Source organism: Chenopodium album, chromosome 2 (assembly GCF_948465745.1).
Source record: "Chenopodium album chromosome 2, dcCheAlbu1.1, whole genome shotgun sequence".
Classification (NCBI taxonomy): Eukaryota; Viridiplantae; Streptophyta; class Magnoliopsida; order Caryophyllales; family Amaranthaceae; genus Chenopodium; species Chenopodium album.
Window position 1 is genome coordinate 83013226 of NC_137835.1, and position 25891 is coordinate 83039116.

Consider the following 25891-nt stretch of genomic DNA (forward strand, 5'->3'; position numbering starts at 1 on the left):
GAGTAACAACACACACCTAAACTGAACACAATGAAAAAAAAAGGCTCACTAACATTTTATATTATACTTGTATTTATACACTTATTATCTCGGGAAATTGGAGTTAATATATGTACACAAGAATGTATAATTGAGATTGCCCATCATAGGTACAGGTACACCCGAATGTATGATGCTTTTGTATTTAATTTGTACATGTAACACGACTTATATATACTCGTAGCATTTAATGACGCAACACTAGGTATTTATTCCTAGGATTTGGGAATATTTAAACTTGCAGCAGCAGACATCATCTCACCCACTCCACCAGCAGTAATAGCATTGGCTGGATCATTCTTGGCCTCAGCTTCTAATATTTCTTTGGCATCTTCATGCGTTACAGGCTTATCATGTGACAATTTATCACTAGCATCCTACATTTTTGTATTCAAATAATCATAGTACATAAATTAATTAATTGAATTAAATTGTATGATAGCTAGTTAACTTCAAATTAAATGTATAAATTCACCAAAAAAAAAGAAACAAGATTATTATTTTCATTCATATATAAAAGGGTGGTACGTACCCTAAGGATGTCATCCATAGTAGTCCTAAATTCATAGCCCAATGTTTTAGCATTCCAAGCGGCTGCATTGTAAGCCTCCTCAGCGAGGCCTCCGTGTGGCATGGTGTCGACGCCAAGAGCTCTCTTCTCGGCAGCCTCTATAGCAGCTGCATCGGCCTTATCGACTGGGTGGTCACCAGCTGAAAGTGCCACAGCCTCCAAGGCCTCACCAATTGTGACTGACTCCCTCTCTTGGGCTTGTTCTGCTGGAGAAGTTGCACTTGGACCGGTAAAGTTTGGTTCAACATATTGCCCTACTACCTGTTTATGCAATTGATCAAGCATTTCAACACTATACTATCAATTAATTGTTTTGGCAAAATTTCCAAAGATAAATTAGCATAACATAGAATAAAATCTCAAGATAAAGTTATTTTTTGGTTCCTTATGAAAAAAGGTACTATAATTGGTAGCAATATCTTGTTAAAAACATATGGAGTAATTTGGACCTCTAGCCCATAATATACTAATAGTTGGCCCAATTCATTTAGAATATAGATCAAATTTAAAAATTTATCTCAATGTCTAATTAAAAAATACCACCTCTGTTAATTTTTATGTGCAACTTTGGGGTATTATTTGTGAGATATAAAATATTCGAAAGTTACACATTAAAATTAACGGAGGCAGTATTACGTATTGACAAGTTAAGGAAGAGAACCTCGTCACTAACGGATTCCGTGATGATCCGAATCCCATTCATATCGGACTCAGTCACCTGAACCCCTTCACGGTTCGGATTTGAATCTGGGTCACAATAACCCGATTGCACATTAATAGAGGCGGCGGATTGCATAACGGATGCTGGGCCAAAAAGTGGGCTTTGGCCCATAACGTTACGCTCACCGGCCTCCATGGCAGCGGCATCTTCCGGTAAGATGGGCTTATTCGCAACTTGGCCCGATACAATGAACACGTCGCCGTATTTGATGGGCTCCTCATATGGACCCGTTACTTCGGGTGGGTGTTTTTCTTCGGTCATCATATAAAGTATAAACACAAACTACTCGCTTAATGTGTAGGACCTTGCCATAAAAATGTATGCAAAAACAAAAGAAAGAGATCTATCTTATTAAGGGGTGATCAATTTATATCATACATTAGAAATAAATTTATGCAAATGCTCTAAAATTTTGATAACTTAGCTTTATTTACGCTTCTAATAAATTGCCGTGAAAAGTGCGAGCAAATGTTTTCTTTTCTATTCTTCAAACACAAAAATGTTTTATTTTCTTTATTATAAAAATACAATAATTCAATTTTAGAAATATACAATAACTGTAACAACTTTAAGATGTCTATTGTACGTACATTGATTTTGTTCATCCATGTTTTATACGAACTAGTATTGTATTGTTCCTTCGTTTTTAAATATTTGCTCAACTTTATATTTTGACCGTTTTTAAATACTTATTCAATTTCCTTATTTGAAAAGCTTTTACAATATTTAATTCATTTCTCTCAACTAGTAAACATAATATATATCATATTTTATTAATTTTACATTCTCTCCTCCAATTCTACCAACTACTGTCTACTTACCCATTACCTCTATATTTCGAATAGAAAAATAGATAGAGCGAGTATTTAAAAATGGAGGGGTACATCAGTACATGATTATGAGATTGTCAAACAACTTTAAACACATATTAACGTCTTGAACTATCAAATGATGTGTTACAACTAACAAGTAAACAACGCAAAATACAGGTAGTACAAAATTCCAAAATCTACTCGAATGAGATATGACTTTATTTATCAATCTAATAATTAAAACCATTATTCCTAAAGAAAAAGAAAAAGGCTAGAAATTGGAAGAAGCTAGCATGGTATTCAAAAGGTACTAGTAGAATAAGGAAACACCTCGTCTTCAACACCTTGGTTTACAACACTTGCCCAACTTCTACTGTCTGTTTTTCTCTGCTCTCCATTTTTATTATTGGCACCTTCCAATTCATCTTGCCTTAAACTTGCACCAGTTTTCTGAGCAGAAGATAATGATGCCTCAACTTTTAAATTCATGGGCTTTTTCGCTTCATCTCCCACTTCTTGGATTGGGCCTCTTTGTTGTTGATTCCCTTTTGATGCCATTTTCACAACAATTTTATTAATTTTATGGATTTGCCTCTTTTATTTACTCATGCTTCAGCCTTTTTATATGTGGGTTTTGTATGTACTTGGCTCATAAATTTATGACATTTGTCCACACCTTTTCTTTTTTAATCAGTATTTTCTTCATATGTTTTTTTGGTATAAGGAGAAGTAGGGAGCTATTGTATAATTTGGACACCTAGTCACGAATGTCGGGCAAGTGTCAATAAAATGAGTATTGATTCTAATTCGGATCGGTGCTATATCCTACTTTATCTGTATTTTAATCAGTATTATACTTTAACCGATATATGATTTTAGGCAATTTAATTTAGTAGAATAAAACAATTGATAAGTGAAGTAATTGAAATATTAAAAAATTGTAAAAGAAAGACAATGGGTTTAATAATTTATTGAAAATTAATAAATATGAAAGAAAAGAAATTTTTTTTATAAAAAAAAAAAAAAAAAAAAAAAAAAAAAAAAAAAAAAAAAAAAAAAAAACAGTAGTGAACTATAGTAGGGATCATGAAAAAGAAAGATATAATATTAAAACTAGTGAGTAGCCCGGGCGATGCCAAGCGTTGCTACTTTTGTTATCGAGCAATTGAGATTTTTTAAAAGGATTTTGAAACATAAAACCAACATTATTGAATGTGTTTTTGTAACACCCCAATAATTCTCTCTTTAAACTTGTGAGGACCCTGAACAACATTCAAGAGAATTACTGGCGTGCTACCGCCACGTGTTCAAACGTTAAGGCTTTATCAGAAAATAGCAGCGGAAAAACTAAATCAGTTATAAATAAGTTTCAAAACCAACGAATGAAACCAAATTAAGTCATACAACTTGGAACCATTAAGGCCCTTATTCAAAACCCAATAAAAGTAGTAAGTGATTAATTCCAGTGTTCGAATAAATTCAAACCCAAAAGAATTAGTGTCAAATAAAATCGAATTAAAATAAATTCAAACTTGCAAAAGAAATAAAATGCAAACAATCAACTCTCTACTCAAGATCCCACTACCCTGATGAATGCTGCATGTGTAAGAACCTGTGGTAATTCTGCTCCCCAATATTACAAGTGTAAAAATTGGATCGTCACAGGGTCATTGAAAGGCGAAGACCATGACCAAAGAAAGACACACAAAGCACGCAATCAGCAAAGCTGAGTACATACAAGCTGCAAAATAAATTAAGAAATCCATAACATGCTACTAATAATCAATCATCATGCATCATTAAATTATAGACTCAACACACGACTCAACTATTTATATTACTAAGACTCCATTAATTAATAATAGGTAAATCATTATTTTTATTCATTGGATTACGCAATAGACAAGGTTGTCCAACCCATGCTCCATTTGGAACATCAATAAAAGAAAAACCTCATGCCTCCTTTCGGAAACATCAATAAACATCCAACGACCACGGGCGCGACTCCGTGACCGTAGTTAGTATGAGATCTCACCTAACTCCTAGTTTTGAAAAATATTTTAAATAAGAGACTCGTAGATCAGACGGCCTCGAGAAAAGTACACGGCTAATACCCCATGTACCCCAACCCCTGATTGTCATTACTCCAGAAGTGCACCAATCCAGAGTTTTATTGCTCATCCATCTTGCACTTTACGTGATTTACAGGTTTAGACTTGGTGATGACTGATGACTCATATGCATAACAATACAATCAATCCAATATCAATTCAATCAAGTAAAACAACTTTTCAATTTCAATTCTTGATTTATTAGTGGCAAGCAACATTTATTATTTATTCCTTTACTACCTCGGTGTATAAACACCTTGAGTGCATAAGGCACCCCAAAACCTTAACCTCGTCTTAGAAGACTTAAATTCTTCCTTTACTCATCCTGCTTGCATAATCATGAATGAGTAATAAATTAATCATTACACCAATAATATACCTTTGCCTCTAAGCGCACCTTGCATAATTAGAGCACAAATAATACTTGCAATATAAAATAGTGCACGTTATACGAAATTCACAATGTATAACCAAACAATTTAACTCAGTCATCCCTATACATGATACTAAGTTCTCGATCCGTCGTCCTTAAACATGCACCTAAAAGAAAGGTTTCGTAACTTGTACGTACCTTGAGCAAACGAATTGGTATGCCACTTTACTAACTAGAAATCACCTTCAATAAACTCCTCTCCTAAGCCAAATAATAACATCTCAATCAATACCCAATCAATCAAATTTACAGCAATACTAACTTACTTTAAAACCTTCAAAATTCAAATCAAACAACACTTTAAAACCTTCCCTTTAGTTAAAATTAAAGGCTTATATATAGTTCTTTAAATTTTTTTCATAAAAACCTTAAAATACACTCTTATACATGAAATTACAGCAAGTTCAAAGTCTAATAAAAATCTGAAAATTATATAAAAACCCATAAAAATCTCCCTTTTTAATGGGTGATTAAACCCTCTTTATAAAACATTAAAAGTAGTACTTAGAAACTATTTCCAACACTTAAAACTTCAATAAAAACATATATTTATGTTTAATTAACTTTAAACATAATTAATTTTATTAATCAAACTCAAGGATAATATTTTAAGTAAAAAAAAACTTCATTAAAATAAAAAACTGCCCGAAAATCATATTTAGAGGTTGAATTTGGCCACGAAAGGGTTGTTTATCTTAAAACGTTGTTTTCACATGGAAAACACTATTTTTTCATCAAAATCGGATGAGTTCAGAATCTGATCGGGATTAAAATGGGATTAATATTAACGAACGAAAATCTAAAAACTAAAACACGAATTTACATGTTCAAAATAATCTGGAATTAAGTTAAACTAATCATTAGTTATAATCACCAAAATTTCAAAACATCATTACTATAAAAGCCCTAAATCAATTGTTCATAAAAATCCTAAAATCATGATTTTCAATAATTAAAAACCCTAGGTTATAAAATTTACAAAATCTGAAAATTATGATACTTATAAAAATCTGAAATTATAAAGTTTAGTCATCAAAATACAACTTGATACTAATTAAATTACTTTCAAACAATAAAATCAAAATCCATAAATCAATAATTATAATTATACAAATTAATAAAACAAAAGAGAGAGAAAATAAGACTAACCTTTTGGTGTGAAAATTTTTGGGGATTAATGGGGTATTTATAGGAGAGAATGTTATAGGGTAAGTAAGAAGATTGGGCCTCATAAAATTATTGGGCCAATTAGGTAAATGAAATGGACTAGGCTTTGTTTGTATGATCATGAATTGTAGAACATAGGTTCATAAAATAGTTTGTGCTAAAATAATTTTTGACCAATATTAATGATTTGAAACTTTTGTAATTAAATTCCGGAAAAGTACAAATAAATATTATAAATAAAATAAAATTTCATTTATAAAATATTTAAAAATACGGGGGATTACAGTTTTTTTTTCTTCTAATAATTGAATCAAGGTTTACAATTATATACATTTCTTTTTCATATTTATAACATGTTTGATGATGAGCTAATACGATTAGATAGCCAACTTTTTCATAAGTGGTTGAGTGTTCGAATCCCTTAAACCTTATATATTTATATGAAACTAATATAATTTCTTGGGTGAAATGACGTGACATCATGAAATGTTTGTAAATGACGTGGCGTAATTTAAAAGGATTTACGTACGTGCCACATGGCCGTTTTTATAAACGCCTATTAATAGATTAGTATAGAAGTATCTTTTTACCAAAAGAAAAGTGTGACACTTATTAAAACACCGTTCTATTTGATAAGTGTAACACTTATTAAAACACAGAGGGGGTAATTGTTTTGATCGTACAAAATAAATACTACGTACGTAAGTAAAGATGCATTCGTGTATGTGATTCTCTTACCATCCCATTTGCCTTTAAACAGTCAATTTACCTGTTTACAACATGCACCGATTTCATAAGTTCAATCTTACCACGGACATTTATGACAACATATGATGATCATATATGGTTCCAAATGACATTATATGACCCTGGGATGTATCTCCTTATATCTCAAAAATTTTCGACACCGAATCCCGAAACCTCCAAAACTACTCAAAAAGCATGAATAATAGCCTTCAATTTTGGAAATTTTTTACCTTTTCTGGCCACAAAATAAAAATTGTCGAGATGTTTACTATGGATACTAATACCCTTTAGGAGTCCAATTGGGTGGGTGGAACATCTCATTTTCCTTTAAACGGTCAATTTACCCGTTTACAACTTTCACCTGTTTCATAAACTCAAACTTACCACAGACATTTATGAAAACATATAATGATCATATATGGTTCCAAGCGACATTATATGATTCTGGGATATATCTCCTAATATCTCAATAATTTTCGACATCAGATCCCGAAACCTCCAAAATTGCTTAAAAAGCATGAATAATAGCCTTCAATTTTAAAATTTTTTTACCTTTTTTTGCCCGAAAATAAAAATTGTCGAGATGTTTACCCAGACCCTTACACCCTTTAGGAGTCCAATTGGGTGGGGGAAACCATCCCATTTGCCTTTAAACGGTCAATTTACCCGTTTACAACTTGCACGAATTTCATAAACTCAAGCCTACTACGGACATTTATGACAACATATAATGATCATATATGGTCCCAATTGTCATTATATGACCCTAGGTTGTATCCCCTAATATCTCAAAACTTTTCGACACCGGGTCTCGAAACCTCCAAAATTATATTGCTCAAAAAGCATGGATAATAACCTACAATTTTTTTTGAATTTTTTACCTTTTCAGGCCCGAAAATAAGAATTGTCGAGATGTTTACTATGGACTCTAATACCCTTTAAGAGTCCAATTGGGTGGGTGAAATCATCCCATTTGCCTTTAAACGGTCAATTTACCCGCTTACAACTTGCACCGATTTCATAAACTCAAGCCTACTACGGACCTTTATGACAACATATATAATGATCATATATGGTTTCAAACTGTATTATATGACTCAGGGATGTATCCCCTAATATCTCTAAACTTTTCGACACCGGTTCTCGAAATTTCCAAAATTGCTCAAAAATCAAGGATAATAGCTTTCAATTTTGAAAATTTATTCTTTTAACTGACCAAAAAATATATCGTCATGATGTTTACCATTGACCCTAATACCCTTTATGAGTCCGATTGGGTAGCTGAAACCATCTCATTTTCCTTTAAACGGTCAATTAACCCGTTTACAACTTACGCCGATTTCATAAAGTCAAGCCTACCACGGACATTTATGACAAAATATAATGATCATATATGGTTCTAAACAGCATTATATAACCCTGGGATGTAACCCCTAATATCTCAAAACTTTTCGACACCGGATCCCGAAACCTCTAAAATTGCTCAAAAAAGCATGGATAATAGTCTTCAATTTTGGAAATTTTTTACCTTTTCTGGCTCGAAAATAAAAATTGTAGAGATGTTTACCATGAAACCTAATACCCTTTAGCAGTCTAATTGGGTGGGTGAAACCATCCCTTTTTCCTTTAAACGATCAATTTACCCGCTAACTTACTTGCACCAATTTCATAAACCCAAGCCTATCACAGACATTTATGACAACATATGATAATCATATATGGTTCAAAACGGCATTATATGACCTTGGGATGTATCCCCTTGATATCTCAAAACTTTTCGACACCGGATCCCGAAACCTCTAAAATTGCGAAAAAAAAAGCATGGATTATAGACTTCTATTTTGGAAATTTTTTACTTTTTCTGGCTCGAAAATAAAAATTGACGAGATGTGTACCATGAACCCTAATACCTTTTAGGATTCTTATTGGGTAGCTGAATCCTAGGGTTGAGCAAAACTACCCGAAAAATCGAAAACCTGATCATTTGCCTTTAAACGGTCTATTTACCCGCTTACAACTTGCACAATTTTCATGAACCCAAGCCTACTTCAAACTTTTATGACAACATTTAATGATCATCTATGGTTTCAAACGACATTATATGACCTTAGGATGTATCCCCTAATATCTCAAAACTTTTCAACTCCGGATCACGAAACCTCTAAAATTGCACAAAAAGCATGAATAATAGCCTTTACTTTTGAAATTTTTTTACCTTTTCTGGCCCGAAATTAACAATTGTCGAGATGTTTACCATGGACCCATATACGCTTTAGGAGTCCAATTGGGTGGGTGAAAGCATCCCATTTGCCTTTAAACGGTCAATTTATCTGTTTATAACTTTCACAAATTTCATAAACTCAAGCCTACCACGGACATTAATGACAACATATAATGATCATATGTGGTTCCAAACGGCATTATATGACCCTGGGATGCATTTCCTAATATCTCAAAACTTTTCGACATCGGATCTCAAAACCTCCAAAATTGCTCAAAAAGCATGGATAATAGCCTTTAATTTTGGAAATTTTTACCTTTTCCGGCTCGAAAATAAAAATTGTCGAGATGTTTACCATGGACCCTAAAACCCTTTAGGAGTCCAATTGGGTGAGTGAAACCATCCTATTTGCCTTTAAACAGTCAATTTACCCGTTTACAACTTGCACCGATTTAATAAACTAAAGCCTATTACGGACATTTATGACAACATATAATGATCATATATGGTTCCAAATGACATTATATGACCCTATAATGTATCCCCTAATATGTCAAAACCTTTTGACACCGGGTCTCGAAACATCAAAAATTGCTCAAAAAGCATGGATAATAACCTTCAATTTTGGAAGTTTTTTACCTTTTGTGGCCCGACAATAAAAATTGTCGATATGTTTAAGATGGATCCTAAACCCTTTAGAAGTCCAATTGGGTTGGTGAAACCGTTCTCATTTGCCTTTAAACGGTCAGTTTACCCGTTTACAACTTGCACCGATTTAATAAACTCAAGCATACCACGGACATAAATGACATCATATAATGATCCTATATGCTTCCAAACGGCATTATGTTACCATGGGATGTATCTCTTAATAACTCAAAACTTTTCGACATTAGATCTCGAAACCTTAAAAATTGTTCAAAAAGCATGGATAATAGCCTTTAATTTTGAAATTTTTTTACTTTTTCTAGCTTAAAAATAAATATAGTTGAGATGTTTACAATGGACCCTAATACCCTTTAGGAGTCCAATTGGGTGGGTGAAACCATCCTATTTGCCTTTGAACGGTCAATTTAACCGTTTACAACTTGCACCGATTTCATAAACTCAAGTCTACTACGTACCATTATGACAACATATAATGATCATAAATGGTTTCAAACAACATTATATGACCCTAGGATGTATCCCATAATATATATAAAAAAAAAAATCGACAACGGATCCCGAAGCGTTCAAAATTGCTCAAAAAGCATGGATAAATAGCCTTCCATTTTGGATTTTTTAACCTTTTTCTGGATCGAAAATAAAAATCGTTGAGATTTTTACCATGAACCCTAATACCCTTCAGGAGTCCAATTGGGTGGGTGAAAATGTCCCATTTGCCTTTAAACGGCCAATTTACCCGTTTACAACTTGCACCAATTTCATAAACTCAAGCCTACTACGGACATTTATGACAATATATAATGATCATATAAGGTTCCAAATGGTATAATATGACCCTATGATGTATCCCCTAATATTTCAAAACTTTTCGACTCCGGATCACAAAACCTCTAAATTTGCACAAAAAGCATGAATAATAGCCTTCAATTTTGGAAATTTTTTACCTTTTCTGGCCCGAGAATAAAAATAGTCGAGATGTTTACCATGGACCCTTATACCCTTTAGGAGTTTAATTGGGTGGGTGAAACCATCCCATTTGTCTTTAAACCGTCAATTTACCCGTTTACAACTTGCATCGATTTTATAAACTCAAGCCTACCATGAACATTAATGACAACATATAATGATCCTATGTGGTTTCAAAAGGCATTATATGACCATGGGATGCATTTCCTAATATCTCAAAACTTTTCGACATCGGATCTCAAAACCTCTAAAATTGCTAAAAAAGCATGAATAATAGCCTTTAATTTTTGAAATTTTATACCTTTTTCGACTCGAAAATAAAAATTGTTGAGATGTTTACCATTGACCCTAATACCCTTTTGAAGTCCAATTGGGTGGGTGAAACCATCCCATTTTCCTTTAGACGGTCAATTTAACCGTTTACAACTTGCACCGATTTCATAAACTCAAGCCTACTACGGACCTTTATGACAACATATATAATGATCATATATGGTTTCAAATTGTATTATATGACTCAGGGATGTATCCCCTAATATCTCTAAACTTTTCGACACCGGTTCTCGAAATTTCCAAAATTGCTCAAAAATCAAGGATAATAGCTTTCAATTTTGGATTTTTTTTTTCCATTTATGGCTCGAAAATAAAAATGGTCGAGATGTTAGTTTACCATGGACCCTAGCTAATACCCTTTAGGAGTCCAATATAATTGGGTGGGTGAAACCGTTCTATTTGCCTTTAAACGACCAATTTACCCGTTTAGAACTTGCACCGATTTCATAAACTCAAGCCTACTACAGACATTAATGACAACATATAAGGATCCTATGTGGTTCCAAATGGCATTATATAAACAAGGGATGCATTACCTAATATCTCAAAACTTTTCGACATCGGATCTCGAAGCCTCCAAAATTTGCTCAAAAAGCTTGAATAATAGCCTTTAATTTGGAAATTTTTTACCTTTTCCGGCTTGAAAATAAAAATTGTCGAAATATTTACTATTGACCCTAATACCCTTTAGGAGTCCCATTGAGTGGGTGAAACCATCCCATTTTCCTTTAAACGGTCAATTTAACCGTTTACAACTTGCACCGATTTCATAAACTCAAGCCTACTACGGACCTTTATGACAACATATATAATGATTAAATATGGTTTCAAACGGCATTATATGACTTTGGGATGTATACCCTAATATCTCAAAACTTTTCGACATCGGATCCTGAAACGTCCAAAATCGTTCAAAAAACATGGATAATAGCCTTCAATTTTGGATTTTTTTTCCTTTTCTGGCTCGAAAATAAAAATTGTCGAGATGTTTACCATAGACCCTAATACCCTTTAGGAGTCCAATTGGGTGGGTGAAACCGTCCAATTTTCCTTTAAACGGTGAATTTACCCGTTTATAACTTGCACCGATTTCATTAACTCAAGCCTACTACGGACATTTATGACAACATATAATTATCATATATGGTTCCAAATGGTATTATATGACCCTAGAATATATCCCCTAATATCTCAAAACTTTTCGACAACGGGTTTCTAAACATCCAAAATTGCTCAAAAAGCATGGATAATAACCTTCAATAATTTTGGAAATTTTTTACTTTTTTTAGCCCGAAAATAAAAATTGTTGAGATGTTTATCATGGATCCTAATACCCTTTAGAAGTGCAATTGGGTGGGTGAAATCCTACCATTTGCTTTTAAACAGTCAATTTACCCGCTTAGAACATGCCCGATTTGAAAAACTCAAGCCTACCACGGATATTTATGACAACATTTAATAATCAAATATGGTTCCAAACGGCATTATATGACCTTGGGATGTATCCCTTTATATCAAAATTTTTCGACATCGTGTCCCGTAACTTCCAAAATTACTCAAAAAGTATGGATAATAGCCTTCAATTTTTGAAATTTTTTACCTTTTCTGGCCCGAAAATAAAAATTGTTGAGATGTTTACCATGAACCCTAATACCCTTTAGGAGTCCAATTGAGTGGGTGAAACCATCCCATTTGCCTTTAAACGGTCAATTAACCCACTTACAACTTGCACCGATTTCATAAACTCAAGCCTACCACGGACATTTATGACAACATTTATTGATCATATACGGTTCCAAATGACATTATATGACCTTGTGATGTATCCCCTAATATCTCAAAACTTTTCAACTCCGGATCTTGAAACCTTTAAAATTGCACAAAAAGCATGGATAATAGACTTCAATTTTTGAAATTTTTTACCTTTTCTGGCCCGAAAATAAAAATTGTTGAGATATTTACCATGGACCCTAATACCCTTTATGAGTCCAATTGGGTGGGTATAACCATCCCATTTGCCCTTAAACGGTCAATTTACTCGTTTACAACTTGCTCCTATTTCATAAACCCAAGCCTACTACGGACATTTATGACAACATATAATGATCATATATGGTTCTAAATGGCAATATATGACCCTGGGATGTATCTCCTAATATCTCAAATCTTTTCGACACCGGGTCCCAAAACCAATAAAATTGCTCAAAAAGCGTGGATAATAGTCTTCAATTTTGGAAATTTTTTACCTTTTTCAGCTCGAAAATTAAAATTGTCGAGATGTTTACCGTGGACCCTAATACCCTTTAGGAGTCCAATTGGGCGGGTGAAACCATCCCATTTGTCTTTAAACGTCTATTTACTCGTTTACAACTTACATCGGTTTCATAAACTCAATTCTACCACAGACGTTTATGATCGACAACATATAATGATATTATTTGGTTCCAAAAAACGGCAATATATGACCTCGAAGTGTATCATCTAGTATCTCATGACTTTTCGACACCGAGTCCAGAAATCTCCTAAATTACTTTAAAACTGTGGATTATAGCTTTTAATTTTGGATAGTTTTGGCTTTTTTTTACTCGAAAATAAAAAAGTATCGAGATGTTTAACATGATCCCTAATACCCTTCAAGAGTCCAATTGGGGGGTGGTACCATTCAATTTGCCTTTAAGCATCCAATTTAAACTTTTTCGTATACGTCTCTTTTATTGGTTGTAAGCTTTCACATGCCACATGCCCCCTTGCACCATCTTACATCCCAACACTTAGGCTTTGTGACTTGTCTTAGTTCCGTACTTAGCATTTTGGCATTTAATACGCACCGCTAACCTCGGAAAAAGCCTAAAACAAACAATATCATACTAATGTGGAGTAGAATGTGCGTGCGACCTGTCAAGATGGGTGAATGTTTGACGGGATAAACACAAGATTGGATAAACATAAAGCATGGATAAACACAAGATAGAGTAATTAGAAAAGAATAGAAAATTAAAAAGAGCTAGGTAGGAGTAATTTTTTAATTTAGAGAAAGGAGGTATTAACATAGAGATTGGATAAGAGTTTTATGTAGGTGACAATTGATAGTTGATCATGCGTTTTAATTTGCAAGGGAGGAAAGTTCAAAAAGACATCTAGCCTTAAACATTTGATATTATTTTAGGAGACAGATATTAATAATGTTGGCACAAAAACATGCCAATAAGCTTTTAGTGTGATGGGTTTCTGTTTTGACTCATTATCGACGTTTTTGTCACTCTTCATATGAAAATTTGGTAGTTGATAGTTCATACTTTAATAAGGAGCCCTAAAACGTATAATGTAAATTCTCTCTCTAAAAAAAAAAAAAAAAAAAAAAAAAAAAAAAAAAAAACAGGAAGTTCTAAAGGATTATACGTGGTACAATCACACGTTCCTTAAACAGCTGAAACACATCGAGACTTACAATTAGTTACTGAGTAGTTTGCAGCTATTTTGCACAGCTCAAAAAGCTTACCAATCTATTGAATCAAACTTGTTTTACATAGTTTATTTCGATACTTATATATGATATGAGGCACGTACACTACTGCATTATGTGCACAACATCTTTTATAATGCTTAATTTACTAAATTACTACTTCAACTTTTGTTGGTTCATCCTTGCTGCTACAGCCACAGACTCGCCGACTCCCCCAAGGTTGGTTGCCAAATTTGGATCATTTCTCACCTCGGCTGCTATCACCCTTTCTGCATCCTGAATAGTTACTGGTTTATCATCTGATAATCTAGTTGCTGCATCCTATAACAAGTAACAAAGTTTTTATCAATCATCCAAAAAATGAACTATTATTACACCTATAATATGAAACAAAGTAGTATGAAACAGAAGACAGTTAGAAAATGTTACTGTAAGAACATCTCCAAGAGTGATCTTGTTTTCATAAGACATGATTTGTTCATTCCTAGTTGCAGCAGACTGAGCCTCTGCTCCAAGGCCACCAGGGGGAGTGTTGCCGCAGCCTGTGACCCGCATTTCGGCTGCCTGAATGGCAGCAGCATCAGTTTGGGTTATGGGTTTGTCCCCTGCAGATATTGCAGATGTCTCCAGGGCTTCTCCTATGGTCACTGCATCACTGTCCACTGCCGATGGTGGAGCCACCATCTTGTCCGCGGTTGGGTTTGGATTCGGGTCTGCACATCTCACTATAACCTATATGTAAATCATATCTGTTTAATTTTATGCATCAATGTAATGGATTTGAACAGAGTAAAGAAAACAGAGATACCTGGTCACCAATAGACTGGGTAATGAAACGCTGACCATCAACTATGGTCTCAGTAACATTCATGCCTAGGTCTGTACCAACATCTGAGGCTGAACCTTGAGGGGTAACTCCGGCTCGAACGTTCTTGGCTGCGGCTGCCTGCATAAGGGCAGCCGGACCACCTTTTTGAGATTGGCCCATGATTTGGTTCTCAGCAGACTGCATAGCAGCAGCGTCTAGTGGTGCAATGGGCTGATTAGCAATCTTCTCAGACACCAAGAAAACATCCCCATACTTGATAGACTGCTGCTGTTGCTCTTGTTCTTGAGACATGCTGTTTAATTTTATGCTCTTTATTTCAGTTTTAATTGGATGATTATGATTGTAACTTGTGATTAGTTTTATATGTAATTAGTTTTATGTACTATATACGTAGTAGTTGTGTCGAAGTATAAAGCGGTGAACATAGCATGATGTGGAGATTTAGGAGCTAAGGTCGATATGCTAGTGTGCCACATGCCAAGGTTTTTGAGTTCTGTGGCAGATCTGCTTCTTCTGTCATGGTGGCGCGCACGTGTCGGTATGGAGGATAGAGATGGCCTAAATCATAGGATAATGTAGATCAATACATAAAACTTATCCGGTGACTTTAAAACATGTTAATAGTACGATGTATTCTATTCAGTTACTTTTTACTTTTGCAAGTATTTATTGCTATTAAACTCGATAGCTATTTTAGGCTTTTACCAGTTGTCCTTACAGAAGTTCTCAAGTTACCATACCAGCAATATAATGTGTCCGTGTTTATATACTTCATATATGATAAGTTCAAACAATCAAACTCTATGCTTGATATTTGATCACTAGTCGAACAAAAACCATACCATGTATATATTGTGCAACTATCTTAAGTTAATTGTGTTTTTGGATAACACCTTGATCAGCTATGACAGTTTACTAATGTCCTAGTTTAGTCCCAACTCTCATGGCTAATTGCTCTAAGCCAATTTTCGAAACGTGCATTGTTGTATCTCATGAAAAGGTAGGTACACCAGGGGCTTCGTGTATATAAGAATGTACTAGTAGTTTTTCCATGACAAAGGAACATTGAGCAACGGGTAAAAACTCGAAACATGTTCAAGTACAAGTTCATAACACCAAAAGACTTGACAAAGACAGAGTCAAAGAAACCAATGTACTCATTCATCATGTCAAAAACATCTCAATCACCTAGGATAACAAATTTAAGACACCCATGAACATAATAAAATCCCTCCACCAATGTAACTCCAAAACAAGAACCAAAAAACAGAGGATTTATAAGAACAAAAACAATGAAAGAAGACTCCAAACCATGTACATGTAAGAACATAATTAAGAGAAGTACACACAAGTTTGCTTTAAGAAGGAGGTTGATTAATATTAGCAGCAGTGGCTAATGCCTCAGCAACACCACCGGGAGTCACCGATTCCTCAGGAGCGTCTGTATGATCGCTTTCGAGGCCGTCCACATCCCCTTGCAGCTCCGCTGCTCTCACCTTCTCCGCATCCCTCACTGTCACTGGCTTATCACTCTCTAACTTCTCAGTTGCATCCTTCACATAAAACAACCCCAAGATTTAGTACATAATTCCAAATTTTGCCTCATAATTTTGTACTCATTCTAATCAAATCAAAGATAAAAGTTGTATCATTAATATCCTCTTCAAATCACTAAGAATAGCTCAATATATTCACCACCTAAATCCCTAATTTTGGTTTCCAATCTATATAATTTTCAACTCTTTGATCCCATGAATATCTTATTCAACTTAAATCCTTTTATTGCCCTATTACGTTTATAGTGACCAATGTGATGATGCAACTCTATAATCCCGTCTACATCATTGTCTTTTGTGCCGCAGGAAAAATCCCTATTTTCGATTTATAGTGGCCGTAACATAACAATGTGGCAACGTTAATCCCGTCTACGTCATTGCTCTGATTAATTTCTATTGTCAACAATTAACAAGCACTTCAAATTTAATCCAACCCACAAACTCCCACAAATGACAAATCGAAGAATAATAAAAGATCAAATAACAAGAAATAAAACCCCAAATAAACCTAATTAAAAAATTACAACTTGCAATTATTAACAAACTTAATCAAATCAAATAAAAAAAATAATGGGAAAGAAAGACAAACCCCAATAACTTCAGCAAGGGTAGTTTTCTCCTCATCATAAATTCTTCTGGCATTGACCATAGCAGCAGATTGAGCTTGAAAGCCGATACCGTCGATAGGAGGAGAGGTGGCGCCGGTGGCCCTCATCTCGGCGGCTTGTATGGCGGCGGCATCGCTGTCGTCGACGGGTTTATTTCCGACGATTGTGGCAACCACTTCTAGCGCTTCTCCTATTGTTATCGCCGCTCTTGGTTCTTCGTTTGCCATATTTTTTAAAAAATTTTTTAACAAGAAGCAATTCAAAGTCCGTATTATTTGGCTAGAAAATGGGGTGTTTTAAGTTGAGTTATTTGGAACGTGGACAAATCAGGTTTCAAGAAATATGTTTTATGTTGGTGTTTTAGACTGTTTACTAGGAATTGACAAGTGTAGTCTCTAGATTGTTACAGGTTTACAAGTGTCCACTTTTATCACTCCTCCAATTGCTCAACGGCTCTACTTAGTTTTTTTTTTTTATTTTTTAATACTCCATCCGTTTCATTTTGTTAGTCCCATATACTATTTTGGGCGTTTTAAAATGATGTATTTATAATGAATATTTCCTAACATTAATTATAAGGTGAATAATTTTCATAATCCATGAACAATTAATCTAATTGGGTGTTTAAAGAATCAAATAATTTTGATTGGTTAATGTATGTGCTAGTGGATTGCTGACATGGCAAATTTTCCAATCAAAATTTATAATAGGCGATTAATTATAGCCAATAACCATAAATAAAACAAGAAAAGACAAAACATTAATTACAAAGTTGCAATCAAATTCCAAATTACTAAGATTCTTTCTTTTCTTATTTTAAGTGATTGATTCTAAAGGGGATTAACAAAATGAAACGGAGGGAGTATTTATTACTGTTTCATACATTAGTATTATTTATAACGATGTGGCATATAATGTGAGTTGGAAATGTCTAAACGTTACAAATAATATAAAACGTAAGTAGTACTTCGGAATGGCATAAATGTTACAATTATCTAAGAAATTATGTAAATGACTTTGTTGGGTTTGAAGGATCTATTGTTTGGATTCTATTCCCGAATAAATTAATTTTTCTATGATTAGGAACGTCTAACATAAAGGTTTGTGGTGGCGTTTGGCCAAGAAGATGGAGACATACAATGATACAAAAAACAGTTAGTGATTGTGTAAATAAAAGCGTACAATTTCATTCACTTAAATGTCCTCCTCGAATGTTTTTGAGGTTCATGAGAAACACCCCAACCTCTTTCTTTTCAGGATTATTTGTGCTGTTTTGAATCTATGTTGCATTGGACATTGGTAGTGAAGAGGTCATTTGTGCTATTTTGAAATTATTTTGCATTGGTAGTGAAGACTTGCAAAATATTGAGTATGATTAATTTACGTAATGAATTTGTCATCTCAGCCTCTCAGGGTCCTATAGAAAGGTATGGAGTTCTTTATCTTCATTTGTTTTGAGTTTTTGACGTGTTATTGAATTATTCTCAATCATTATTTGCTATAACATTCCATTGTGATGATTTAATATTATACAATTGTAACATATTCGTGTTGTGTTTGTTACTCTAACACCAATGTATGTAGACTATGTATTTTAGTTTATATACATCAATAGCAAAATCACATATTATAAGTTTCTTCATTCGATTTTTGGTCAATCATGAAACCTTATTTTAGTGATATATTATCATAGTTATATGCACAGCAGATTCAATTATATAAATCCACTTGGCTTTCAAGAGCATGGAGGATCTTCCTCCAACTGCACACATGCATAAGCTAGGCAGTGCTCATACGATTCTGATTATCATGGTCAAGGATTGACATAGTAACATAATTTGTTTACAACATTTCATATAAAACAACTTTTTTATGCATCGCTTAAATCATAAGATCAGAAGAATATATATATGGGGCATACAGAATTACAAGATAACATCTTAATTGATAGTGATAAGTAGGACACATGAAAAAAAAAAAAAAAAAAAAAAAAAAAAAAAAAAAAAAAAAAAAAAAAAAAAAAAAACCGTCACACAAAATCATGCCCTGTTTAAGATGAGATCCCACATTACACCACATTCACAGCACGTGTGGAAAACAAAGCTCAAAAAAGTTGGAAAGAAAAATAGACAGCATTCAGATATGTATATTTAGCCGGTACGTAGTAAGTCACATTCATTTCTCAGGTTGGTTAATCCTAGCCGCAGTCTCCACAGCCTCTGCCACTCCACCAGGAGTAGTGGTCTGTTTTACACCGCGCAGATGGAGTGAATCTTCTGCACTAGCCCCTCCAGAATGACCTCGCAGCTCAGCTGCTTTTATGCGTTCAGCATCCAACTTTGTTGCTACCTTGTCATCTGTGAGCATATTTGTCGCTTCCTGAGTATCATCAGAGGTTAGGTACCACAAACATATATACATGCAATAGATCCTGACATTTGAACTTTTCTGAATCGTTTTCAAGAATAAGTACTCCCTCTAGCTCATTTTACTATCCCTGTTTGGCCCAAAAGGTACTCACAAACACATGGTCAAATGGAATAAGCGAGGGTAGGGGAATATGTAAGTTCCCTTTAGCATTATCTTCAAATTGATAGCATGTCAGTTTTATGCATAATTGTTGTTGGTAGGAAACTGGGAACTAGAAAGCTAATATCATTGATGAAAAATTATATAGATAATACTCATACTAATAAGGGAATAACAGAGTGTCCACACTCAGAAATAATATTTGATAAGATGTATACCTCGAGGACTTGAGAGAGCTTGGTTTTCTCCTCATCATACATCATTTGTGCATTATTAGTGGCAGCAGCCTGAGCTTCAGCGCCTAAGCCAGAACCAAAACCAGCATTATAACCAGTGGCGATCATCTCTGCAGCTTGTATTGCAGCAGCATCACATCGATCTACAGGTTTGTCCCCTACAGCCTCAGCAGCTGCCTCCAGTGCTTCTCCAATTGTTACCCCTGCAGCACCCGATCCCATTCCCTCCACTGACATAGCCGATTCCATTTGCTCATGTGACAGTTGAGAATCATGCCATGGGTTGTCCTCCACCTTGTGCACGAACCAGAAACTAAGTGAGCATCAAAAGTCACATGTATGTGACTCAGCAGCACTAGCCACATTTCATTTTCTTCTCATCCATAGGCAAGTTGAAATATGCACCAACATCTACCACCCCTTTTTGAAATAAATAATCTAGAGACTAAGATTGCTAATTAGGTCATATCCTATTGGTAATTAAGGACAAAAGCAATGTGCACATTGCTCATAAATTCAATAGAACAAGCATTGATGTTCATGGACATTGTCAGGGATTGATCTCACTATTGTTTTGCCCTGCTGCCTATACACATTTTAGGATAAGCATAAGATATTATGTTCTAACACCAAAGAAAATGCGAATCGAGCAATTCCGTTTTCGCCATCCAATGCAATCAGTATTTCTAGACTACACAAGCACTAATAAAACAATGACAATATGACATAAACTTTGTTACAATAACACCAAGAAACCTTTCATCATAAAATTCTCACAATACTAGGCATACAGCACTTTATGTATCATTCACTTCCAAATTTCATATATCAACAAACCCTAGCTCAACAACTATTAGCAAGACTTATCATGTTCCAATTCAGTAATTATTTTTCATATCATTCATCAAAAACAGATCCAGACAACCAATTCTAACTTGCATAACAAATATAGATGATTTCTACTACTACCACCTCCGATTTTTTTTTGTTGCAACTTTGGGGTATTATTTGAGAGATATAAAATATTCCAAAGTTGCAACTAAAAAAATCGGAGGTAGTATTTAATTCCACATACACATTAGACATTACACAATCAGATATTCATAATCATTCAAACATTACCAAATTCAGGATACATTAAAACTTAACAAGTACCCGTGACACTAACATCAATCCATAAAATCATGTTAGTATCTTCGTAATTACGAGAGGTTAAGACAATGTGACATCGAATATCAAACAAACAAAAATAGATCCACACAAATAACAAAGCCAGATAAACAAAAGAGTAAATAAATACCAGGTTTTGATCAGAAGAAAGAGTATCATCAGGCACAACAACACCAGCTTTAACATTCTTAGCAGCAGCTTCAAGCATAAGAGAAGCAGGACCACCTTTGATAGTCTTCCCAAATGCCCGAGTCTCGGCCGACCGCATCGCCGCCGCATCCCTCGGAGAAATAGGCTGCTCCGCCAATTCCCCCGACATCTCAAACACATCACCATACTTTATTGCTCCCATTTCTCCTCGTCGTTCTTGTTCATACGCCATTATCCTAGATATGTTTTCTGGGTTTTTTAAGTCTTTGATCAAATCAACCAGATTTTTGTGTACAAAATTAAAGTGAATGATGTAATGTATGCTAGAATATGGCATGTATTGTGTTTGTTTGACGAGTGGCACTATATATTGTGTGCTTAGTGTCCAAATTTCGAGGGGTAATTATTTGTGATTATATTTTTATCTACACGTGTTGGTTCGTCATTGAGGGTGATCTTCTGTTGAAAATTCACCACTTACAAGGTTACAACGCTCGTGTATGCATGTCAACGATTGGATCTATGTGCTCGAGTTTCGAGCCTTATCCGTTCCGATATATATATAGACCTTGTTTGGTAATTAGATATTGGTGTTGATCGGATCACGTAAATGTTGGATTAGTTGATGCTATTAGCAGTTTCACCTTATGGTAAAATCTTTGTATTGTTTTTGCTTATGTACTTTTTAAGTTTTGCCCATTAACAAGTATTTGTCACATACAAAGGTTACTCATTGTTTGATTCTATTGAAATACATTCAAAATTCACTTGCAAAATATCCTTTACAAAGTAAAATCTACTTATATAAATGATTGGATGTAGCCCTATAAATGCATTATTTGGTGTAGTAAAATTAGAGGTCACAATTGTACAATTTAAGAATTATGTCTGTTTTTATACAAGGAAGAAGGTAATTCATAATAGATAAGGTAAAAGCGTAAATGTAAGTTAAGATAAATTCAGATAAAATAAGTTATAACACAGTTCATGCAAAAAAATGTTAAGAAGTTCAAATATGATAACATTAATAGTTTGAATGAAGACAAATTCACCAGAACAAAACACTTACTACACCAGATATCTAATGTCAATGGGCTGTTTAAGTTAACATTCAAGTGCTAGGACTTGCCTTGCAAACTTTGCATCTCACCTAGCACTTCTACCACAAATACAACTTCAGAGTTCAGACTGAAGGTAGGAACATCTTACTCCTTGATAAAGAATTGTATGTTCTCTCATAGGTTTTGAAATTTTTTATGGTTGCTCGAGTACTTAATTGACAATTGTAGATCCCAACTAACTTAGTCATACGACTGATATAGAACCATTATACTTGTATTCAATGCTGATGATTATTCAATTCAACCTGTTCAATTTGTCATCAACTCCTGATTTTAGCCAAGCTAAGATAATACTAAAATTTTACAACCCCCACCCCTCCTGCACCCTACCACCAAAACCACATCTGTTCCTCTCAGCCTCAAATGCACAACCCACACAACCCAAATGCTTGCACATTGCATACAAACGGACAAACCAGTCAAAGGCGCAAAGTCGCTAACACTCATTGATCGTCCAACAGAGGGAAAATAAAACAGAACAAGGAAGATGCCAATGCAATGTCAGAGAGAAGCATAAATCACACTGATACAATGCATCACACCATCAGTCACTGATGAAAAGTTTTCTCCCAATAACCTTCAGACCCATAACAGAATCTGATCCCCCCCATGCTTTAATAATGTCCAGATCTCAAAATGCTTTAACTCAAAAACATTTAGTAAAACATACGGAGTAGTTTGTCATCAACCCCATACCCGGACCCAAGATTAAATAAGGCTTAATATGAATTATGAAGTGCACTTTTAAAGGATGACTGCACACATAAACGATAAGCCCCTGTTATGTCACAGAGGTGAGAAGAGCCAAGCAAGGTCCACTAAACCAGCATCATCACTAAAGACCTAATTCAAGAACCCAGAAAGATGTATAATTTGACAGGTAACAATACCAAATTTGTCAAAATGAAATTTAAAAAAAATTAAAAAAATAAAAAAAAAAAACCTACTTAATGTATCACCACAAACAGAACGATGTCAAACACTTACTCTTTGCAAAAAATGACGTCGAACATATTGAACTTAAAGACCTCTCACCCAAAAAAAAAAAAACACTTCAGAAAAATTAGCATTGTTGACTAAATTAAGACGGCATAAAGTGGCAGGACCGCAGGAATATAGGTAGAAAACTGCTAACCTAACTTTCCATCAAAAAAGGTCAAGAAGCAAACAAAAAACAATCTTGACTCGTATTTAAGCATCACAAGGATTAAGCAAATGTTAAACAATTTAAACGATAATAAAATGAGGGCCCCAGAAAAAGAAGCACTGATACCACACACACAGAAAGAAGCAGCCAAGGAATGCAACTTCTGAGAAACTGTTCCTAGAATGCTCCACACAGTCCACAGCATATGGACTCAAGGAATGAAACGCCAAAATACTTTAAAATAAAATTTTAAAAAATAATGAAGATTTATTCCATGTATAGTGTGCTTTCAACATCAGGTAAAATTCAAGCTATATGTGATGGCGAAAGATAGACATAAGTGGGTCAGGGAATGTAGCTTACTGTAGCAGAAAATAGTGCATTTGCAAACCAGGACCACCCTCCACTCCACCTCCACTTTATTTCAATTGTCACCGAGTCGCATAGCATAAAAGGCGGTGCCCGTCGAGGCATGTGCTACGGAACCATTGCTGCTCCAGCACTACTGCATTAGTCACCAAGATGTACAAACTCGAAACATAGGAGAGAGGAAGAACCTTGAGACATTTGGTAAAGTAAGGTATCATAGAATTTTTAAAGCATAAAGTGAGAAACTAAACACGAAGTCAAGAACTCCCCACAATTATGACAAAGAATGGTCACAAAGTCTGGGATAAAAGCGTTTCATAAAAGGCAATCTTTTCTTATACAACATAAAGCAAGTCCCAAATCATGACACTACGATCGGAGAAGTTTAAATAACTTGCTTTATGAAAAAGATAATCCTGCAATAGAAAAGGATAATACAAGCTAGCTTTTAACATGAACAAGTGCAAATCACCAAATACCAAACTTTTCTAGGCTTAGTGTTCAAGGTTTATTTCTTGTAACCTTGAAGTCATGGGATCAAATCCCAACCAGGATATAGAGGATGGGAGGATCCCCTTTCCTTCCTCTACCCTGAAAAATCTGATATTTCCAAGTATATTAGATTTTCAACTACTTAAAAGAGTTACTACAATAATCATACTAAGGATACCACTCATAGAAAGCACAAAAAAAAAAAAAAAAAAAAAAAAAGGGCAATTGTGTACACACCAACAGTTGGAAATCAATCACCACAACAGAGATACAGAAGAGGCAACAAATTCCTTGACCACACAGGGCACACACAACTACACAAGTAATACTTCTATAGTTCTATGTTACAAGAATCAGTGGGAAAGTGAGTACTCTGAGGGGAATCTTCTATCGAACCATAAACACAAATCAAAACAAATGCCTCACTCATAATTTACAGCATCATGAACAATAATGCAGCACTAAAAACAGAGGACATTAGATGTATAGAGTGAAACAAAGATGGAATTCCGACAGAGAATAGCATCTAACTAGAAACCTATTCAGCTACTCCTATACAAAATAGATGAATAGCCCTTCATAAAATTATTCCGATCAAATATAGATAAGCTATAAGTGACCTCACTTCCAAGGTCCACAATCAATCAGACGCAACTTTAAATACAAATCGAGTGTACTATTCAATAAAACATACACCATATCGCCATCAAAGGCCCATGCCAGGCAATACAAGTCGAACAGTCCTAGTGTCCAAATGCAACTACAACAATATCTAATAACATGCCACCGTGATCACACTAATACCATGAACGAGTAACAGGACTCGCCCTGTTATGTTTTCAATGCTTGTCTGGTGAGAGGGGGTACAAGATGTAACAGGATGAATTCTGAAGTCTCATCTCCCACAAGTAAAATGAAGCTTTACCAGCTATAAGAACATAGTATAGTAGTATCAACATCACCATCGATGGTCTCTAAATGAAGTTCAAACTAACACTAACATTTTCACCCCCATCAAAACACCTAAAGCTTCCTAACAATGCTTCTACAGACAATGTAAGCTCAACCCATCATTCCACTAAAAAGCCTTCAACTTTATAATCATAATCATATTAATCAATCACAAAAAAAGAAATACCCAACTTTTGAACATCCCAAAAAAAAATGCACATCATAACACTATACTAAAAGAAAATTCACAAATCCCAGCATCAAATTACTCAATATAATAATATTAAATCAAGAACATAATTGAACATTGATCAACTACATTGAAAGCATAAGAAGCCCAAAATAGCATTGCAAAGCTTTTTGTTTCCCACATTACATATGATTCAACTATAGAAACATAATTAAAAACGAGGGAAACTAACCAAAACAAGAAAAATTAAAACTAAAAAATAAAAATCAAAAGAAAAAGCTTTGATTTAA

General features: G+C 34.5%; 4 protein-coding genes across 4 annotated transcripts; all 4 read right to left on the reverse strand.

Annotated features, from left to right (window-relative positions):
• Positions 1-254: 254 nt before the first annotated feature.
• Positions 255-1592, reverse strand: LOC145577831 (late embryogenesis abundant protein D-34-like). The gene is made up of 3 exons (XM_081635268.1): positions 1272-1592; positions 572-871; positions 255-416 (listed from the first exon to the last, which is right to left on the reverse strand). Exons 1-3 carry the CDS (start codon positions 1590-1592, stop codon positions 255-257), a joined length of 783 nt encoding a protein of 260 aa, XP_081491394.1.
• A 12579-nt stretch (positions 1593-14171) lies between these two features.
• Positions 14172-15643, reverse strand: LOC145590710 (late embryogenesis abundant protein D-34-like). The gene is made up of 3 exons (XM_081647114.1): positions 15062-15643; positions 14683-14985; positions 14172-14574 (listed from the first exon to the last, which is right to left on the reverse strand). Exons 1-3 carry the CDS (start codon positions 15371-15373, stop codon positions 14410-14412), a joined length of 780 nt encoding a protein of 259 aa, XP_081503240.1. The 5' UTR covers positions 15374-15643; the 3' UTR covers positions 14172-14409.
• Positions 15644-16221: 578 nt separating this feature from the next.
• LOC145603941 (late embryogenesis abundant protein 47-like) lies at positions 16222-17571 on the reverse strand. The gene is made up of 2 exons (XM_081659909.1): positions 17228-17571; positions 16222-16635 (listed from the first exon to the last, which is right to left on the reverse strand). The coding sequence occupies exons 1-2, from the start codon at positions 17471-17473 to the stop codon at positions 16441-16443; spliced, it is 441 nt and encodes a 146-aa protein (XP_081516035.1). The 5' UTR covers positions 17474-17571; the 3' UTR covers positions 16222-16440.
• A 1707-nt stretch (positions 17572-19278) lies between these two features.
• LOC145603932 (late embryogenesis abundant protein 32-like) lies at positions 19279-21674 on the reverse strand. The gene is made up of 3 exons (XM_081659902.1): positions 21312-21674; positions 19994-20305; positions 19279-19625 (listed from the first exon to the last, which is right to left on the reverse strand). Exons 1-3 carry the CDS (start codon positions 21666-21668, stop codon positions 19422-19424), a joined length of 873 nt encoding a protein of 290 aa, XP_081516028.1. The 5' UTR covers positions 21669-21674; the 3' UTR covers positions 19279-19421.
• Positions 21675-25891: the final 4217 nt, after the last annotated feature.

Excerpts from the sequence above, each read along its gene's own strand:
- LOC145577831 (XM_081635268.1), bottom strand. The coding sequence starts at position 1,592 with ATGACCGAAGAAAAACACCCACCCGAAGTAACGGGTCCATATGAGGAG. Across the intron at positions 872-1,271 it reads CGGAATCCGTTAGTGACGAG|GTAGTAGGGCAATATGTTGA; the intron begins GTTCTCTTCCTT and ends TTGCATAAACAG. Across the intron at positions 417-571 it reads CTATGGATGACATCCTTAGG|GATGCTAGTGATAAATTGTC; the intron begins GTACGTACCACC and ends ACAAAAATGTAG.
- LOC145590710 (XM_081647114.1), bottom strand. The coding sequence starts at position 15,373 with ATGTCTCAAGAACAAGAGCAACAGCAGCAGTCTATCAAGTATGGGGAT. Across the intron at positions 14,986-15,061 it reads CCCAGTCTATTGGTGACCAG|GTTATAGTGAGATGTGCAGA; the intron begins GTATCTCTGTTT and ends ATTTACATATAG. Across the intron at positions 14,575-14,682 it reads CTCTTGGAGATGTTCTTACA|GATGCAGCAACTAGATTATC; the intron begins GTAACATTTTCT and ends TACTTGTTATAG.
- LOC145603941 (XM_081659909.1), bottom strand. The coding sequence starts at position 17,473 with ATGGCAAACGAAGAACCAAGAGCGGCGATAACAATAGGAGAAGCGCTA. Across the intron at positions 16,636-17,227 it reads CCCTTGCTGAAGTTATTGGG|GATGCAACTGAGAAGTTAGA; the intron begins GTTTGTCTTTCT and ends TTTTATGTGAAG.
- LOC145603932 (XM_081659902.1), bottom strand. The coding sequence starts at position 21,668 with ATGCCATATTCTAGCATACATTACATCATTCACTTTAATTTTGTACAC. Across the intron at positions 20,306-21,311 it reads TTTCTTCTGATCAAAACCTG|GTGGAGGACAACCCATGGCA; the intron begins GTATTTATTTAC and ends TTCGTGCACAAG. Across the intron at positions 19,626-19,993 it reads AGCTCTCTCAAGTCCTCGAG|GAAGCGACAAATATGCTCAC; the intron begins GTATACATCTTA and ends GATGATACTCAG.